Raw genomic sequence first — 12,923 nt, 5'->3', positions numbered from 1 at the left:
TCCAGCTATTAGTACCTTGAGGGAAGAATTCATGCCACTGAAATTTTCTTACAGAAACTTGCATGATAAGTTTGGTTGGATCAACAAGAGGCTTAATCTGCAAAGATGAATATTTTGGCTGGATTTACCCATTACTTGACACCAGAAGTCTTAGATACGGATTTTCAACGTTCCATAACTAGACCACAATGTACAGAATGAATATATTGACAATTTTCATTACATAAGTCATTGAATTGAGTAAAAAGTGTTCTTGAGATCAGAGGTATGTGAATGCACTAATTTTATATCTGTTAGATAGTAATGTTATTTTACTAGATAAACTAAACTTTTATCTCTTAGGTAGAAGTTAGATTATTGTATGACTTATCTTGTTAGAGTTGGTTATTTTCTGACTTCACAGAGGGAGTAAAAGCAATATTAATCAAAACATATTCTGCATCATAGATCCAACATTGAATCACTATATTTGAATTATTTGACCACTGGAAGTCTTGCAGTAAATCATATCAATACTGTCAAATGTTCAGAGTTCGGTATTATACGTGTTCAATCACCTATGGACACTGGAAAAATCCATTTGTATGACAAGCATGTTCATTAGCAACTTGTTATCTTAAAATACTCAATAGCTTTTGTTCACTCTAAAGACGTTATATAGTTTTGAAACAGATGTTGCTGAAATAGTTTGACTACCTTTTGTTCACTCTAGGCTGTTACATAGTTTTGAAAACATATGTTACTGAAATACTTTGACATGTCATTATATATGGCAACATTATTTCTTCATGAATAAATCTATTTGCAAATCTATTTATGTGCATACTAAACACACCACTGATGTAGAAGCCTAATGCATAAGCTTACATAAAAAATTATTGGTATTTTGAAAAATTTTATGAATATAATGGGTACCACAATAAGTGATGTTATACACACCAGGCTTGTAAATAGGATAACTCAGTAACTCTATTTCTCCCATGAATACACTAAACATACCGTTGGTGTGAAAGCCCACCACATCAGTTTACATAAAAAAGTATTGGTATTTAACATTTCTAATGAATTTAATGAACCACACAATAAGTGGTATGTTACACACAATACTTGTCAATGGTATAACTCTTCTCCCACTCCACAAGTATATCATCTGATAAGAGCGCTCAATAGTTCTCCATCACACTCCAATTGTCAGCTATTTAGCTTATCCAACGTAAAAGTTATTGTTTCATGTTACTAAGAATTCCCCTGTACTTCTTAAAGTTTCAAATAGTGTTATGCAAGTATCTAGATGAATATAAAGTCATGGTAGTAGCTTTTCTCCCATTCCTCATATCATTGGATAACGGTACAGTAATACCAAGGATAAGTGAAATACCTCTATGTAGTAACTGAATGCCAATTTTGATATAATCAGGAGAACCCAAAATATAGTGTACCTAAGATTAGAGCAATTAGAAGATAATAGAGGCATTGGTTAATCTCATCGAATCCATGCTGACCTGATAATCCAAGTTTGTTGTCTTACTTGATAAGAGAAATTGAGCTCTCTTGCATTGCCCTTCCAACATAGAGCCGAGGCTACAATATAGCAAAAGACTTTAAAGAAAAGAGAAAGAAAGAAAAATATAATTTTTGAGAGATACTTTACAGAATAATAATAATAATCAAGTAATTAGCTAAAAATCAGTTTCAAGTACGATATCCTTGGGCATGTAAAAAAGTAACACATTGTCAGAAACAATCACAAGTATCAATGGAAAAGTCCAAAAACATGCATCTGCATACCTGCGACCACCACATCAAAAGCATCACAATCTTATGGTTTGATCTTTCAAGAAACCGGCGAATGAAAGGGAACAGAAACAACACTATTGCAAGCATGTTTGGAGATAAGTAAATGAGGATGGCCAAAATGAACAAAGAAGGTGAACTTGGGCTATTTCCAAACCAACTCTTGATGGTCTGTGCAAACCCAGGAGGGTTCTTCCAACTATAGGCATAAGTTACAGGTAAAACTACGACCCATGTTGCAGCAGAAACAGCCTTCAAAATATATCTTAACCGGACATATATCGACATGCTCTGCCTTGCTTGCCAGCTCAGGATTATATCAAGGACAGCTGCGATATTCTCGAAAAAAAATTGAAACAAAATAATAGTAAGAATTAAGTGCGAAAATAAGTTTTAATGAAAACTGTGATAGTAATAATTGAAGCTGTATGTGGACGATACTGTAAGGCTCTCCACATCACTAAATCATAATGAAATGCCTAAATGAGCTTTTGCAAAACTGAAACAAACTAGGCCAATGAGAACAGAAAAACCAAGACATGTATCTGGAAAATGATCTGGAAGATTTTAAATAAAATAAAGCCAATGCTGTGCAACAATCGACTACATTTAATTTTTCTTCAGGCTTCAGCTCATTCCCCTAATGAATGTTACTACCTCAAGATTTAGGTTTATCAATTCACTACTCCCTTTTGGTCCTAATAAGCTTATATATTTTTATATCTTTTTATACAATTTTGACTTCTTCATCATTGGTTCCATTACTAGCTTTTGCCACATGTTACATCCTTTGGTAGATCCACCAATGCTGCATTTCAGCAGAATATTTTTTACATCATTATACCTCAGTCATGGAATAGGTGGAGAGATACTGATACTAAAACAAATTATTTTTTTGTACATGCTTCATTAAAACAACCAAGTAGTTTTTTTCATATATAAGTAACTCCAAAATATTTTTCTACAGTATACATATGAAAATCTAATAATTACTATACATCTTCTGTTCTTTCGAGATGAATTGGATTAGCTTATTGGCTTGGACACAGGCAAGGATCATCTCATTCAAAATTAGGAAGGGGTGTCGGACTTTGTCATTCCCAAAATTCTTTTTTGATAAGTAGAAAATCCCAAAAGCCTGACCATGTGGAGATGGCTCTATATGTGCATGAGTATGTAAGGTATTAATTTAAGCGTTTGTTTTCATGCTAAAAAGCTACAGATTGTGAAACAAGTTATAAAATGACAATGTTTAACACCCTCATACTTCTCAACCCTAAAGGGTTCGCTCAAGTGATAAGGACCTTGGTCTTTAGGGTATGCTCCTCAGGGTTATCTCAAATCCTTGGGTGCAAACAATTTCTAAGGGCCACATCTCATCGGTGGAAAGCCGATGAGATGCGGGTTCCACCGATGAGATGCGGGCACGTTACACGAGTCCAGGGTTTAACCTGTCATGTTGTGTTTGAAGGATCTGGGATTCCTCATCATTAAATTAAAAAAAAAAATCATATTTTTCAGCATAAAATGCAGGTGACATTTCTTTATAGCTTTGATAGTATTGTTGGACATGGGTGTTGTGTCCTTGAGTGTCTGGCATACCAATTTTCAGACCAAAGAATCCAAAAATCACAGATCATCATTCAAGCATTGTAAATCAAATTGGTTCACAACCCTAGCCTGTCATGATCCTAATGCAATTCCAGTGAACATGTTAAGTTAAAATTAAGTAGAGCAGTTGGGGCTTGTTATCCAAAAGCACCTAATTTCCAGCAAAAATGTGAAATAAAGTTGGAATTTTTCAAATAAAATCATTTAGCCATCATCTATAAAGTTGAAAAACAGAGAATGATTATAAGTACGAATGAGAAAGAAGAAGAAAAAAAAAAAAAAAAAAAAAAAAAAAAAAAAAAAAAAAAAAAACAGCAACTTTCTCAACAGCCAATAGACTAGAAAGAGTGAACCAACATAATCAGTTCAGCAGGTTTTATCTACCTTGTGCAAGCTTCAATATTGCAGCAGTTATGAAGACACTCAACACCTTCTTGAAAACATCACCCTCAAACATGGAACTTAATTTTCCCGACCCATTTGAAGCAATGATGATCATTGACTAAATTGGACAGAATATTAGAAGATTGTTCATATATGGGCTTAAGATAGAGGAACACAATGATAGCAAAAGTAGGGAGATTACCTGTAAACACAAAATATAAAAGCTCCACATTCTATCAAAACTTTTAAAGATATGCCAAAATGAGCGTATTTCGACAAAGTTGGTTTTCCCAATCCATCGATCCCCAGTATAAGGTTTATCATCCTGAATATTAAGAATTTCCACAGTTTGACAAGATTAGGAGTGTTAAGTTTATATTGTAATAAATCAGAAGTTTGTTTTACAAACGAAATGTAGTTGTACAAAACTCTGCTTTTCCAACTTCAAGGATAGGGTATTAGTTCATCTACAGAAAGGGAACAGATTTTACAACAGAGATGGTTAAAGTGTTGTTATGAAAAAAAATGACAATTCCGGAGTGCTACATATTAGCTATGTGATGTCAGTCATTGAGTGAAGTTACATAGCCCAGCAGTTTATGGTCTTAAATGCATGTCGACACTAAAATGGAGTCAGTTAGATCAAGAAAGAAGTGGACGACCAGAAAATTGTGTTTGAAAGATTTGTATCATTGATCAAGTACAACAATTACAGTAGTCCAGGCATTTAGGAAAACAGAAAAGATCATGTAAAAATACAAATACATAAATAGCTACATATAAATCTATCGGTCACAACAAAGGTTATAGCCACAAAAGTAATAGCTGTTAATAATATCTATACTAGCACTACTACCAGAAAGCACTAGTTGTAAAGCATGACTGCTCTTGTCAAAAGGATCAAGGACATAATGTTCATACTTCTCTACAGAAATAGTCTATCGGTACATTCATACAGGATACTTGCTACATTCACATCCTCCATAGCTATCTAACGAAAATAATTCCCTCTCCTTTACGAGCAAGTTTATTGTAGGGTACAACTAGAATTTGTAAATCTACTCTGCCTTTTTCAAATCATGTGGAAGGTAATGGTGCTCTATTTCCTGTTCTGTCCATTTTTGTTTCACTTGTAGATGTCTGGTGAAAATTCAAAATAAAATGGATGGGGCTCAAACAAAAGATTGTATAAGGATATGAGAAATGTCAGGAGTATCACAGAAATTTCAGTTATAAATTTACGTGACTGTTAGACTGTCAAAACAAAACATGTTTATCACAAAGTATGGTTGCAATTAAATTTCAAGTATTATTTATAATAGATAACGTCTAGATTACTTTGGGTGTCTACTGATGGGCATGATAATTTGGCTCATAGGTTCCAATTCAACATATCCTGGTGCAAAGAGTACGCAGTTAGCAATGGATTGAGAGTCAAGTAGATTTGATTAACAGAGGCTTTGCAAAAGGCCCAAATAACTTTTCTCAATCTCATTCTCTTCCTTTGGTTTCCTTCTCTCAATCTCATACTCTTCTTTCCTTCTGTTAAACTTCTAATCCTTATCTTTCTTCCTTCCTTCCTTCTATGGTAGTTCTGTCTTACCTTCCTCTTTCTTCTTATTGTCCTGTAATTCATTTTGGGAGTCCAGAAAATTCTTCGACCGTTACTTACACCATACTTGTATTAAAAAGAGCCTAATAAGCCATGTGAATCCCTCTTTTCTCTCTTTTTTTTTTATTGCTCTTAATTCTTAAAGCCCTTTCTTTTTTATTTCGTCGTCCAAGCTAATCTAATTATTGTCTGTTCGCTGGGGTTTTATTATTAGTCTTTGGTGGTGTGCTACTGATAAGACTAATTAAATAATGTCGCGTGCTTTACTGAACTCCATTCACTCTTAAGGTTCAGCACTTTGGTTTCCCAATTACTCTTAAGCCCTATTTAAAAACCTAGGGATGCAAGTGGCTTCTCTCTCTCTCTCACCTCAGATTCAATATCTCCTTTATACCTTTCATTCAAGTGGCCTAGCCTTTATTTTTTGGTGTTTCACCACCCCCTTCCTATTTACACCAACATTAATGTTTTTCTTCACCGGATCTTCCTTTACCTAACTCCTACCACCTTCCCTTGAAGACAGCCCTTAATATTAAGAATTACATGCTGCAGCACCCAAGCTACAGCACATCTCGATAAGAGCCTCTCATCAATAAGCTTTGCTGAGAAAGAGAGGAGCAGAGAACTGAGAAGGTGAGGAAATTTCTAGGTGTTTACTATGAATCTAACTATTGCCCTGGTCAGAGCATGCTAAAGCTTATTTGAACTAGGCAGTATATCGATATGTTCAAGTAATGGATCACTGTAAGCCATAGTTCAGGGGCAAATATTGCAAACAAAATTTGAAGCATGAGTCAAATTTTATGTTCCACACTTGGAAACATAAACAAGACTAGCAAACCAAGCAACATAAAATTAAAAATTAAAGCATACGTCATTTTTGTTAACCCGAGGTTGTTCTCGATGCAGGCAAAAGAAATCAGCATCAGCACGCATAGGCCAACCTAATCGAAAACAATCAGCTGACCTGCAGTCAAACCAACTGAATTTTTATTACCTACATTCAGTACGTATGGAAATGCATATATACAACAATGCATAGTACCAGAAGTATTCATTTAAATCATCATAATTTCTCCACTGAGAATGCATAGATTTTCCTCCTTTGCCCCTTTTAGCTTCCTTGAAGACAAAAAAGAAATGGGGATTCAAACAACAATTATCAATAACAAGAAATTTTATGGACCCAGCGAGACATGCAGGAAAAAAAAAAACAAACAAAAAAACACCTTTGCTATTGTCTGGTATATTGGGGTTACTACTTTATTTAGAAAGGCCTCATCATCACCACCATAGGCTGGCCTTACAGGTTCACCAGTCATTGGACTAATACTTCGTGCCAGCATCCCATACAACTCAAATGCCATCTATAAGGATAGCAGCACAGAAAGTGAATAACTAAGGATTGCACTACACAAAGTGAATAACTGTAAGTGTCTATATAGCTTAAACTCAGCTATTTTGAATTGGATTCAAAACACAATAGTGAATAATAGTAAGTAAGAAATATCCTCCCTGACTAACCTCTTTTCAAACTCTCCTACAATAAACATCATTAAATGGAAAATAGGAACAAAACAAGCAGCGCCTGACATCATAAGTTTTACATTTTCAATAATCCACTAAATCACATCAATAAGTAAATTTAGAAAGATGTTATTTGTATTATTCAGTTTATAGTGGCAAGAATTTATAAAAATCAATATAATTCCCTTTGAATATAAATGTTTCTTAAAAATCCTTTTCCTCCCTCTCCCTTATGATCAGCACCCCCAAAATAGAAAAAGAAAAATTTATTTCTTTCCAACTAACGTTGTAATCTCATGGTGGGTTTGAACTACACATACATGATGATAAATGTAGCAAAGGCATTCAGGCATGAATCTCAAGTTCGCAGCTTCTCCCCATATAAGCAGATATAAACACATGTATAGTAATTTTCGTTGCTGCACTTCCTGTTGAATTGTTGGTAACCTGCCAATTAAAGTAGTCACAGGGTATGATAGTAATTAAAAGTGCCTGACAGTTAGCATCAACTAGCAACAAGGAAACTATGAAATGCACAAGTTGAAAAAAAAAAAAAAAACACTTTCTCCCAAGTACCAACTACAGCAAAAGAACACGGCAAAACCTGAACCACTTAACTCACCAAAGGCTACTTTTGCGATCCAAAAACTTGCACCACTTCTTGTAATTCTTGAAAAGTTTCTTCATTACTTCTGTCAGAGCACGATCATCCAGCTAAAGGGGAAACAATTACCATATGTTATAGTAGAAAAAACAACACTCAAAAAGATGAAACTTAAGCCAGATATATCTAAGAAGATAAGACCTTGGGTTGCTGATCAGTCTTTGTGGATTCTCGAACGTGCACATTTGCAAGCAACAGAATCAAATGCTCCCTTTGATTTGCAACACTATCCTTCTGTATGTAAATAATTGGAACCTAGTCTGCTGATTAAGCTCGAAAAACCTAGTAATGGACATCAAACAATCTGGTAAGTCACCTGAAAACCAAACATGGCCTGAAGCCAGTCTAGCATGTCTTCATTTACTTTCTTCTGGTGGTCCTTTGGCCATGGCAAACCCCTGGTGTTGCGAAGTGCAGAAACACTAACTTGAATCTGAAAAAAGAAAAAAGAAAAAGAGAATTCACAAACAATCAAATGCAAAAATTAAGGACTATCAAGAATTCCACACAAGAACACTGCAACAAACCTCCGGATATCTCATAATAGCCTGATTTTGACTATCTGGATCAAGAGGAAGAATATTATAAGGCACATATAACTGTTTTTTCTCCTCAACTTTGGTGTGAGCTTCCAAAATCTACAATGAAAATTTGAAAGAAATATTATCCAATCACCAAAAAAATAGAAGAAAGAAATAATAGGGGGAAAGTACACTTTGCACCCTCAAACTATCAGGAGTCCTATACTTCGCACCCCAAACTATCATAATTGACACATTGCACCCTCAAAGTACCAAAAACTGATACTCTGCACCCCCAATTGAATTATGACCGTTGATATGAAAGAAAAATAGGTGATATGACACAATTTTGATCATCAGATATTAATGAAGGATGGAAAGCATCACTTTTTTGTTAGTTTGAGTGTGTCAAATTTTGGTATTTTGGGTTGAAAAGTGCAAAACCCTTGGTAGTTTGATGGTGCAAAGTGTATTTTTCCATAATAATTATTACATCGTCATATATAAGACAGCTACTGCAGCAGAGAGTTTTAAATATATTATCAGCAAGCATAATAACAATTTGGTTAAGAGATCGTATGCTTCAGAAAGATGTCAAATGGTTTCAGTTTCACCTCATCGGCCATTTCAACTTCCTCTGTCTGGTTCACAGCCCTCAAAACCTCAAATAGGACAGCAGCAGTTTGATATGCTTTTGTAAGTTGGGCGCTGAGTTAGGGACATAAAGCTTAATATAAGATAAAATATAATGGAAAAGAGAAAGCTCAATTAACATCAATTCTCTTAGAGAACCAACCGATCATGTTTATCAGCAGCATTCTGCAACGCTTGAATATACTTTTTGTAGTAATGTTGGTAAAAGTTCTGCATTACACTAGCATCACTCTTTGCTTTTCCTGCAAATGTCGTTTCATTTTCCTGAAATAGTAAAAAATATGAACTAATATTTCTGCCAAATTCCAAATGGGAGGCCATTGATAAAAATTTGCTAGGGCATTAAAGCCAAGAAAAATATTGACAGATTGAAACAGTCATAAAAATATTTTCAAGGTCACGCAAACTATTTTCTTTCAAAAAGAAGGAATAGAAAATAACACAAAATATTATTAGAAACCAATTAAAGGACATCAGAAATTCAAAATATCTAAATCCAAATCATAAAAAAAGAAATAAATGATTTGATAATAGCAAATCATGCACTGAGACCACTAAGCAATGATAAATGTTGTATGGTCTGACAGCAAACGCTAGTAAAGGTTAGGTCCATTTCACAGGGAGATCAGATGATTAAGTCCCATTGTTGTCTACTTTACAGTTTAAAGAAGGGAAGCTTCCAAGGAGATAATTATGGAGGTTGAATCTTCAAGACTCTCAACCATTCTCAACCACTTGTTCACAAGATAGCTGCAAGAATTCACTCATGGACATTTATTCATTGACTTATGATGTAACCGCCCAAGGTGATAGAAAGTAATCACAGTTTTCCTCCGTCACAAGAGAGGGATTATTAATAAAATTACAGGCTACCGCCTTTTTATAAAAAAAATCAAACTAATGGACTTTAAAGTAACTGTTCTTTCCAGGAAAATCACAATTCCTGTAATCTCCTTAAAACATTTTATGTGTTTTTCAAGCATTTTTTAACTTCCATTCCTTGCCCCAGTCTACGATTAGTTTCTGAAACTCTCACTGCATTTGAGAAATGGCCACAGAGTTATGTATAATTCTGGAAGTAGCATGACAGCAACAGTTTTTGTTGTACTTCAGAATGGAAACCCTTATTAGCACCCAGCTTAGACTAAGGACTTGGAGTCTATTCAGTCCAGACTACATAAAGTTGTTTTGAGTACTGGAGGCTCAGTTAGTTGTCTGCCCTCTGGTGATCTTAAATATTGATATAGAGCAACTGCAAAGCACTTGGAACACTTGGTGTTTTGTTTCTTTGTGGAAGTTGGTGGGTATATAAACTCTATTCCAAAAAACCCTTTATAAACTGCATTGCGAACAGGAATGGACTATTAACCAGGGATCAGCAAGTTAACTGGGGTTATAAGGGAGACTCTGCATTTTTTGCATGGAATCAGCGGTAACACATAATTCACTTATTTATGGGTGCTCTTTCACTAGGTGTGCTTGGCAGACTATATGGACTAGCCCGTTTCGTGAAAAGACAGATACAAGATTGGGATAAGGACTTATTGGGCCATGAACTCCTTGAAAGGAAAGGATTCCAGATTTACCCTTTGTAGGGTTTCCCCACTAGTTACCATCTACTAGAGTTGGAGTTTTCATGCTGGCAGTTCTTGTATTTCTGTATTTGCTAGAATGGAATAACTAATTAATCCAGGGAAGCAAGAAAGAAAAATGAGAGTAGCAAATAATAATTGGTATTTGAATCTTCTTTATCAGACCTCCGGTCCTTTCACAGGGATCCTTAAAAAACATCGCATACTAGGAAGAAATCACATAAGCAAGCAATATATAAGCTTACCCTTTCTAGCCGTTGAAGAAGTGCAGTTTTAAATTGGCGAACACCTCGTCCACTGGATGTGGGATCTAGTTTGTGAGCTTTTTCAAAGGCATAAAACCGGCCTAAGTCCAGCATTGAAATTAATATGCATTTGAGTACAAAAACGTATCAGTGTTCAGAAAACATTGCATGGCATTCATTCAGAGATATGTGCCATGATAAATTCTGTCAGGACATATATATCATTTTTTTTAAAGTAAGACAGAGATATCATATTAGAATAGACAAAACCAAATAATGTGAATAGTTTAAGAAACAGAACCATTTTTTTACTTATAATTCACTAACATTGTAACACTATGAACTAACCAATTATTATATTGACTAGAAGACATTAACCAGAGCCTCCAGCATATGAAATACCTATCGCATCCCATCTTTAGAAACATTTTCAGGAAACAAAAAGGTGCATTCATTGAAGGATTTTTCTAGGGAAATTTAAATATTATGCTGGTGCCACTCAATCATTGCAGGAACATTATATACAGCTGGCCAAGCAAATCAAATCGAGTTAAAATCAACATAGTCGAAGATACATTAAATCCAAGTGGCTTTTAAAATTCTAGCGTATCGAAGAGGATACTTTGTAATATATGTTAAATAAATACTCCAAGCATACATGCACATATCGATGCAAACTAATTTGAAAAAAAAAAACACTACAACTTACAGAGATAAGCAACTCTTGCGTTGCTAGCCTCGACTTCATTAGCCACACGGAGAATTGGAGCAATCTCAACCAATGAAGAAGGCACCACCTCACTATCCAAAGTCGGCTCTCCTAAATTCCCGGCAGTCTGAGTCCGTAAAATTCGCCTTGGCGGTTGCTGATTGGACCCCCTTCTATACGCCATCTCTAAACCACAAAAGAATTATCAACTCAAGCTACCCTGTCCACCTGTCAAACCCAACGAAACATTCTCAAGAAAAAATATGGAAAATAAATCCAAATTTAGCTTCTGAAAATTTTCAAAAACCTCACCCAACTAAGCATAACTCAATAGTTGACTTTTTTTCCCAAAGTTTAAGATGTTAAAACAACAAAAAGAAATTTTAAAATGGACGAGAAAAAAAATAGTGTAATAGAGAAAAGAACCGCATGTAGATGCTGATCAGCAGACAGAAGAAGCAAATTATTCTTGATGAATGCCATGCATAACCTTATAGAGACATGTGTCTATGAGACATACACACATGGTTTAGGACCCAGTATCTTGGAGAGATGCATCACTCTGTCTCTAAGATGTAATTGATAATTAACTTAGATATAAAAAAAATCTTGTGAAATAAAAATCTTGACTTTTTTATATACAAAAAAACACTTTTGTACATGAACAAAAGTTAGAATTAGAAACTGAAGACCCTAAAACTGAGTGAAGATTAGAAAAAAAAAAATCTTTCTGCCCCAAACCAGACCCCCATGTAGTTGCTGAGCTGACACAGGAAGCAAAACAACAGGAAACAAAGAAATTATGACGCCTTATTTGTCATACCTCGACAAAGCCATATATGTTCTTCTGTCAGTCTCGTCTCAAAAAGGGTTGAGGATTTTGTTTTCCCAGTGCCCACGAGTACACAAAGCACCTCCACCTTCCATCAACAACCATAAAAACAAGGGAAAAAAAAAAAAAGCTCTTACGAACTGTGCTTCTGGGTAGTCAACAAGAAAGAGGACCAGAAAAGTTTAACGATTGTCCAGGCTGATACTTCCGTGTTAATAGTTTCAAACATGCAATCACTCGTCAATAATAAAATACTGGTATAAATAAGGAAAGAGGGGGGGGGGGGGGGGGGGGGGGGGGGTGGTTGAAACTTACGTATAAACAAATACATTGACACTGACAGAGATACAGAAACACAGAGCAAGAGCAGTTGGTGAATGCTTTATGAGTGGCGTCTACAAGGGAAGTACGAGAGCAACGGTAACAGTTGCCAAATAAGACTCGGAAGCGAGACTTGTATGAAGTCAACTGCTCTGTTTCCTGGTTTTGAACCCAATCAGGAGAGCCAAGTCATGGGATTTGGATATAAAATCTTTTTTCATTTCATTTTAATTAATTATTAAAAAAAATTAAATTTTTATATAAAATATAAAAAATAATTCAATTTTTTTAAATTTTAAAACAATAATAATAATTTAATAATATTCTTTTAAAGCCCCGCACGCCAGATAACGTGGAATAAAATTGTGAACTTGAATACCTTCTCTCACAAAGCTTAGAACCCATCGAAGTAGCCTCCATACCCCTTATCGGCAAAGAACCGTTCTTCCTCGGCCAA

General features: G+C 35.1%; 1 protein-coding gene across 1 annotated transcript in view; it reads right to left on the bottom strand.

The window, feature by feature from the left end:
* LOC121240104 (callose synthase 2) overlaps positions 1–12,384 on the bottom strand; it is a 34,911-nt gene extending 22,527 nt beyond the window's left edge. Inside the window, exons 1-19 of the mRNA XM_041137582.1 lie at positions 12,137–12,384; positions 11,314–11,541; positions 10,605–10,705; positions 8,910–9,031; positions 8,728–8,821; positions 8,120–8,230; positions 7,909–8,025; positions 7,734–7,826; positions 7,551–7,642; positions 7,249–7,375; positions 6,631–6,768; positions 6,447–6,523; positions 6,275–6,368; positions 3,992–4,114; positions 3,790–3,907; positions 1,789–2,123; positions 1,529–1,581; positions 1,379–1,439; positions 16–97 (exon numbers count right to left, since the gene is read on the bottom strand). Of these exons, the coding sequence (XP_040993516.1) occupies positions 16–97; positions 1,379–1,439; positions 1,529–1,581; positions 1,789–2,123; positions 3,790–3,907; positions 3,992–4,114; positions 6,275–6,368; positions 6,447–6,523; positions 6,631–6,768; positions 7,249–7,375; positions 7,551–7,642; positions 7,734–7,826; positions 7,909–8,025; positions 8,120–8,230; positions 8,728–8,821; positions 8,910–9,031; positions 10,605–10,705; positions 11,314–11,497 (2,122 nt within the window). The 5' untranslated portion in view covers positions 11,498–11,541; positions 12,137–12,384. The remainder of the gene's footprint in view (positions 1–15; positions 98–1,378; positions 1,440–1,528; positions 1,582–1,788; positions 2,124–3,789; positions 3,908–3,991; positions 4,115–6,274; positions 6,369–6,446; positions 6,524–6,630; positions 6,769–7,248; positions 7,376–7,550; positions 7,643–7,733; positions 7,827–7,908; positions 8,026–8,119; positions 8,231–8,727; positions 8,822–8,909; positions 9,032–10,604; positions 10,706–11,313; positions 11,542–12,136) is intronic.
* Between the last annotated feature and the right edge of the window lie 539 nt (positions 12,385–12,923).

Source organism: Juglans microcarpa x Juglans regia, chromosome 7D (assembly GCF_004785595.1).
Source record: "Juglans microcarpa x Juglans regia isolate MS1-56 chromosome 7D, Jm3101_v1.0, whole genome shotgun sequence".
Taxonomy (NCBI): Eukaryota; Viridiplantae; Streptophyta; class Magnoliopsida; order Fagales; family Juglandaceae; genus Juglans; species Juglans microcarpa x Juglans regia.
The sequence above is the reverse complement of the archived record's forward strand: the minus strand, read 5'-3'. Positions and strand labels throughout refer to the sequence as shown.